At 45.7% G+C, this 7,311-nt stretch overlaps 1 protein-coding gene across 1 annotated transcript in view; it reads left to right on the top strand.

The window, feature by feature from the left end:
* Positions 1 to 2,936: 2,936 nt before the first annotated feature.
* The window catches only part of LOC148530701 (uncharacterized), a 35,377-nt gene continuing 31,002 nt past the window's right edge, over positions 2,937 to 7,311 (top strand). Inside the window, exons 1-2 of the mRNA XM_088468327.1 lie at positions 2,937 to 3,378; positions 7,086 to 7,260. Of these exons, the coding sequence (XP_088324453.1) occupies positions 3,309 to 3,378; positions 7,086 to 7,260 (245 nt within the window). The 5' untranslated portion in view covers positions 2,937 to 3,308. The remainder of the gene's footprint in view (positions 3,379 to 7,085; positions 7,261 to 7,311) is intronic.

The raw sequence follows: 7,311 nt of genomic DNA, 5'->3' as shown, positions 1-7,311 counted from the left end.
GGGGCGAGATGAGGTTCTGTTGGCGGTGTTTCCACTCTGTTACAGCAACTAGCACCCCTCAAGGCAAACTGAATTGACCGCTTCATGGTATTACTAATAAGATATTAAATTTTTCGAATATCTTCCAAGGAGATGGGCCCAAGATTTAAATTTGTCATGAGGAGGGGGGAGTTATATTTCTCATAGGTGGGCCTGTCTGAGTTGAAAGGTTTGTAAGGTGTAGTATGTGACATTTTACGCTCCTGTGCAATCTCTAATCTATTGTACGCAAACCATAGGCCATAACTTGTTTCTGTAGCTCATTCCTAGATATTGCAGTACGGACACCTCTCTGCATGCAGAGGTGGTGGGAACCAGTACACAGGGGTGTAACTAGGGATCCGAGCGCCCCTGGTAAGGTAATGGACTGGCGCCCCCCTGCCCATAATTTCAGGAAGTCCCCCCTATGCAGTACCCCTAGTAGTTGTCCCCTCTATGCAGAGCCCCCAGTAGTAGTACCCTCTATGCAGTGCCCCCAGTAGTAGTCCACCCTATGCAGTGCCCTAAGTAGTAGTCCCCTGTATGCAGTGCCCCCAGTAGTAGTCCTCTCTATGCAGTGCCCCCAGTAGTAGTCCCCTCTATGCAGTGCCCCTTATGCATTGCCTCTAGTAGTAGTCCCCTCTATGCAGTGCCCCCAGTAGTAGTCCCCTCTATGCAGTGCCCCTAGTAGTAATCTACCCTATGCAGAGCCCCCAGTAGTAGTCATCCTTATGCATTCCCTCCAGTAGTAGTCCCCCCTATACAGTGCCCCCAGTAGTAGTCCGCTGGCGGCTGTGTGTTTGTAACTGTGTAGGGCAGGCCACTCTCACTGTGGTCTGCCCTACGTTTGGAGCCTGGGGGACTAGTTCAAGCCCCTGGGGTAGTCCAACCATTGGCTGCTGGTGGCACTGCCAGATGGCGCCCCCCCTTTGGCCGGCGCCCCTGGCGAGTGCCATCCTGGCCAATGGGTAGATACGCCCCTGCCAGTACAGAAGCATATTAAATAAATCTAGGGATAGAGATAATGGAATATGGAAGATTACAAAACCTGCTTAAACAGACATTTGAATGGGAAAACCTGTTCTGCTAATTAGCTTTTCTCTGTATATATAACTTGTTACATACTGTTTCTTATAGATATGACTACTGGAAAGTCATGAACTTTGCTCAATAACATGATGATGTGGATATAGAAGTCACCTCCTGGGGTATAAGTCAGAAATGTTATTAGATGATTAGGAATTGAACTAGAAAACCTCAGCTGTGTAAATTGGGCAAAGTTCAAACTACGTGCTAAAGGTAATAGCTTGCGAGCTTCTGAAGCTGCAGGGAGCATGGAAGTCTCCCCATATTTTGAAAGTCACTTAAAAAATACGGGGAGACTTGTATACTCCCCGCAGCTTCGGAAGTTCACAAGCTATTACATTTAGCCCTACATGTCAGGGGTACACACTGGAGCGATTTTATTCAGATTTGGACATTGGCACGATTGCCGGTCACACAAGTGTGTATCCGGCAACTGTGGTCAAGTTACTAATGACAAGTCGTGTAATCCAAAAAGAGCCTGTAGGATTGCACACTTTACTGTATATCAGCCTGCCGAGGGAGAAAAAAAACTTCCTTTCTCTACGAATATTATTGTGCTTGAGGCTACATGTCACTGTGATCTGGCATTTTCTGATGCAATCACACTGCTTAGTTGCAGTAATGCAAGTTGACAGAAGAGTCACAGAATGTGGGAAGCTAGCTGCTGTGATTGTTCTGCTGGGCTGTGTCTCTGATAACACATGTACATACAGCAGGCTCTGACAACCTTGATTCTCCAGCAGCTCTTATGGGGGCCCATTTATTAATGATCGCATTTTGCAATGCGATCAGGGCATGCAGTACCGCCCCTGATCGCATTGCAAAATGTGATCCTATCTGCCGGATGTATTATCCGGGACATGCAGGGAGACGGGCTCCTAAAAGAGCCCGTCCCTGCGATGTCTCCGGAGGGCAGTCGGGGCTTCTGCGCATGCGCAGTCCCGCGGACTGCACATGAGCGGCGCCCATTGCCGGCGGAGGGATCTGGCAGATCCCTCCGCCGGCTGATATGCGGTAAGTGTCCATAGGAAACAGCGGCTAACGCTATCTTTAGATAGCGTTAGCTGCTGGGGCCAATATCGGGAATGCTTCGCATTCCTGATATTGATACATTTGGCAGCATCGCATCCCCCATAGGAACCTATGGGGGAGGCGGCTGCCGGCAGCAATGGAGGGATCGCAGCAGGTATCGGAGATACCTGCTGCGGTCCCTCCTTCATACATTCGGGGGATACTAAGTATTTGAGGTAAACCCCCGAAAACAGGTGTTTTCGGGGAATTTACCTCAAATGCACTTTGATAAATGGGCCCCCATGGTCTCAGCAAACAATGTTTTTCTTTAGCATGCTGGTACTTGTAGTTCAACAACAGCAGGACACATTTAAAACTCTCTCCCACTGGCTCACAGGTCCCCAAACCCTGCAAGTAACCTTCAGAAAAATGAAATGAGCATGAGGTGGAACAGTCACTGTTAAATGAATCTCACCACCATGTACATGTCATTATAATCTCGGACATATAAAATGGATCCATGAAGCTGTCTGTATAATGTGTATGATGAAATCCAAGCATTGTGCTGACTCATGAACACAGGTTCTTTTACTAACAAACAGGGGCCCCATCCCTGGCTCATAGCCAAGCTCGTATCTCCCATCCGACCCACTCCCCCAGCAGCAGCTCCTCCTCTACCACCAACAGCATTACACTTACTGGCCTAAACCACGCCCTCTCCGTACTGACAGCTCCACCCGATTGTTTCTCATTGGCTTCTCGCCGCCTTCTGAGAACCTTGTAGTCAATCAGCGCAAAGTAGGGCGTGGTCAGGTAATCTGCCGGTAGTAGTGTCAGGCTGCTCGCTGTTGGCCGTGACGTCACGCTTGCTGTTTGTCGGGTGGCTCCGGTGTTTGTACATTATATATACCTAATATTATATAGTGCTCTTCGCATTGCACGTCGGACAGTCGTCTGAATGACGCCTCGGGGCAGGAAATATAATAGATACAGCAGAAGCTTCAGCCGCACTAGAATGGCCATACACACTGTCATAGAGAATTAAAGCCAGGGGAGACCAGGGAGTTCTATAATTTTATTTTTCTAGTATATTTTAATATAAACTGTTATATTAGATAATATATAGTGTATATAATATATTTTTAGCCTGTGTTCAAGATAATAAAGTAGATATATATTTTACCTGTAAATTTATGGAAAAAGAGTCTTCATCTTCTGACGTCACACATTGCCCTGCAGTAGCAGCCGCAGCCATGGCAGATGGTGAGTGATCATTGCTGGGATGTGTGTGGGGTGTGGGACGTCATTGTCACGGTATAATTGCGTTGTTACTTGACTCTGTATTCTTTGCCCTACCCTTTTACTGATGCATGTGGTCCTATTTGACTTAATCACAAAACTGTGTAAGGGAATGCTGGGATATGTAGTACCATAGCAGCTGGAGGGTATCATAGTTGTCCTAGTTATTGCCATAGTTCTTACTTTAAACAGTTCTCAGCATCACCACTGTCCTGTCTGCTGTCCAGTATGTGAGAGTTACAGTGCTGTGCAGTTGTATTTCCATTATGCATAATTGTGATAGTGCAGGACTGCTATAGTATTACGTCTACTTTCATCCAGAGGAACCCTCTCCCGGGTAATTACTTGATGTGTATCTCATAGGCTACAGAGGCTAACACCATCTTCACATCCAATATCCGGAGTGCAGAGCCGTAACTAGATTTTTTGGTGCCCTGTGCCAGAGAGAGCATTGGTGTGCCCCCCCCCCCCCTTAATTTTTTTTAAATAGGGACATAAGATTCTGCACCTGAAAAAGGGCCATGGCCTCATGGGGAAGAGAGAGGGGAGGCCAGGAGATACTGGGGATAAAAGAAGAGGAAGCTACAAGTAAGAATGATAATAAACAGGAAAACTGACAGGCCGAAACAGCACCCCCTGCCCTGCGGTGCCCTGTGCCATGGCACTGGTCGCACTACCCTAGTAGGTCACACTACCCTGCCGGAATGCATCGCTTTACGGATGTTGGTAAATATGGCAGCATCGCATCCCCCATAGGAACCTATGAGGGATGCAGTTGCCTGCAGCAATGAAAGATATCTGCTGTGGTCTCTCCTTCATACATCTGGGGGAAACGTAATATTTGCAGTTAATCCCCGAAACCGCGTGTTTCCTGGGATTAAGCTGCAAATATACAATGATGAATGGGCCCCTCTGTCTGTAACCCCTTTGCTGCTTCACTTTTTTATGCAGTTACCCCCACAAGTTATACCTAGCTTTCTTCTTTTCAAAATTGCGTTTTCAGAAAAATTACTCTTTTTTTTTTCTTCTTATAACACGTCAAATAAAATTTAACCTAAATGTCCAAAAAGTGTTGTCTTTTCTTAATGCATTTTAAAGAAAGTGAACTAAAAGCGAATGTGTTTTTGTTTTAAATATACACCATAATCAATACTTTGTGGTGACATTAATCCACCTTCTCAAATCGCAAAAATCAGGATTCCATGTGTGGCTAGCTATTATCACTGTCTTTCACTGTCTTAATTTTAAATGAAGGCTCCCCCATCTGTCAGCAATAACATGAGTTCCTAGCACCCCCCTTCTCATACCGTGTCCCCCTCCACCGTCCCTTGCGTGTCTACCTACTTGTACTCAGTAACCGTGAGGAGCAGGTACAGTACTTTAAAAAACAAACAAGAAAAAACTGCTTCGTTGCTACGGGCGAGGAGAATGACTTGGGGTACAAGTGGATGAGGAGTTCCGGTTATCTGCATCGAAAAAGTTAAGAAGTGCACTTGAACTGCAAAGACTACCAAGTGCAAATACTTTTCCTGTGTTAGTACATATGGCAGTAGTTTTATTTGCATTTAAAGCTGCATTTCTGGATGGGCTAAAGAAAAAAATATCATCCTACCCACTGATTCCCTCTTTGGGAATCCAGGCTGAACCATAAGGCCTTTTTTCCTCCGTAGTTTGTCTCACACAGCAGCAATAGGAGTGTGGTAGTGCAGACTGGTATGGAGCTGTCCAACTCAACATCCTTTTTAAAATGGTGAACAATGATCGTTTTCTCTGGTGGATTACTACAGAAACAGAGGTTTCCCAGGAAAAGTAAGAACTAGATAAGCCAAAATGTAACGACAACTGGGATGCTGCTTTAAACCGTTCATTGTTATCCTTAAGCACTAGGGAATAAACCGTTCGCCTGTTATCCACTAGGCGACTAGGGAAAGACAGTACTATTACAACATCGTAATCGTACCGTTGTTCCCCAAGCCTTGCAGTGCCTACACTGAACGATATGTCGTTCAGTGCAGACACCCTCATCCCCAAACATGGCCAATCTGTCGTTATTGGCAGATTGACCGCAATGTTCGGGCGATGATTAATGTCGGAAACGACTAGCGGGAGCGCACATCGCTGGTCGCTTCCGAAATTATAGTGCACGATTAATGAGCGATTGCACGATTACAATGTCGTAAACGTGCAATCGCTCATTAATATCGCCTAGTGGATGTGCGCCTTTACTTACACAGTACTATCATGTTATGCAGAATATTTCATCATTTACCTCAGGCCCTGCCCCATTGAAGGTTACAACTTAATGTCTCTATTACATAAACACACAGTAGTCCATTTTGTCAGAAGTCAGTCAACCTATAGGTATGTCTTTTTGGAGGAAAGCAGAGCACCTGGAGGACACCCATACAAGCATAGGGAGAACATACTGGATCTCAGGCAGAGTTGAACATAAATGCATATCTCTTGTGTTTTTTTCCCACAATATGCATCCTTTGCTCCTGTGTATTTGCAGTAGAAGGGAGTACGTCTCAGACTGCATCACACCTCTGTGCGCTGAGTGTGGCGGAACGAGGGAGTGATGGGACGGGCTGTTGTAGCCTGAGAACAGTAATAGCGTGTTCAGTAACTTTACGGCCAATTCAGAGTAGAGGAAGCAGCTAATAACCCTCTTAGGAAGTGCAGGATGTTCACCAGCACGGATCTTGTATTACCTGTTAAGAAATAACGTAGTAAAAATAATATGTCATGCCCACCTCAATGTCCAACTAGGACTTGTGCCAGGCATGCTGGGGCCTGTAGTCCACCAGCAGTAAATAACTTTTATTCTATTTTTAACACTTTTATTAGCTCACACCCACCTGTACATGGGTGTGGGAAGAGCATTAGTGCTATCAGCACTGTGCTTGTTTTTCCAGTGCCGTTACTCCCAGGGAATGCAGCCCAGTGCTAATCGCTGCGTCTGTCTCTGCTATAGTGCCACCAGTCCTGACAGATTACACCTAGTGCTGGTAGTAACAATTTAGATCATATAATGCATGAGTAATATTTTGGTGGAGTTTCAATTAAGTGCAAGGTTATGGTACTAAAATATTGTGTATTTAAAAAAATAAAGCTATGTGTACAGTACTGTAATAATTGGAGATGCACGCAGGAGCACATTGCGCAAGTCTCCTACTGTACATTGGGCCTGATTCAGTATCAATCAAAATTGCGATCACAGCTGTGAATTTGCACGGAACGCAGCTACTAAAATATGCTAATGCTTGCGCAAGCTCAGCCGGCATAAAGACGCCCACTGCTGCTTTCTCATATCCATCCACTGTCGCTCTTCTGCGCAAACATCGATACCATTGATGCTCATCGACCACTCACGCAGCATGTACAGCTGCAAGTCTCTTCTCACGCCTGCGTTTGAGTTGCCACCCACCTGTTACTACCCACAAGTGGTCAATCACTTGTCTGACAGTCAATCACTTTGTGAATAATCCTCTCTGTGACCGCCGTCACAAGATCTTCGTGGCACATGCGCAGTGCGTCTGATGCATGCGCTGTTGAAAAACATCACCCATTTGCGAAAACATCGGAATTGCGACAGTCTCTGAATCAGACCCTATGTAACGTGTGGACAGAGCGTATGACTCGGTAACAATGTACATTCTCTTTCCTATTAGAGGTGAGACAGACTATGACCCGGTTTTGGGAAGAGCACTCACGTGATGCTACAGTGCAGGAGATGATGCTGGACACAAATGCTGAGCTCTTATCCACAGAAGAGACCCCAGAAATCATTTCACTGTTGCCTTGCTTAGATGGATTAAATGTGCTGGAGCTTGGGGCTGGGATAGGGTAAGAAATTCTGCACGTTCAGTTATGTATATGAGTATATGTAATTATGAA

Source organism: Taudactylus pleione, unplaced genomic scaffold (genome assembly GCF_031769625.1).
Source record: "Taudactylus pleione unplaced genomic scaffold, aTauple2 ptg000085l, whole genome shotgun sequence".
Lineage (NCBI taxonomy): Eukaryota > Metazoa > Chordata > Amphibia > Anura > Myobatrachidae > Taudactylus > Taudactylus pleione.
This window is presented reverse-complemented; position numbering and strand designations above follow the sequence as displayed.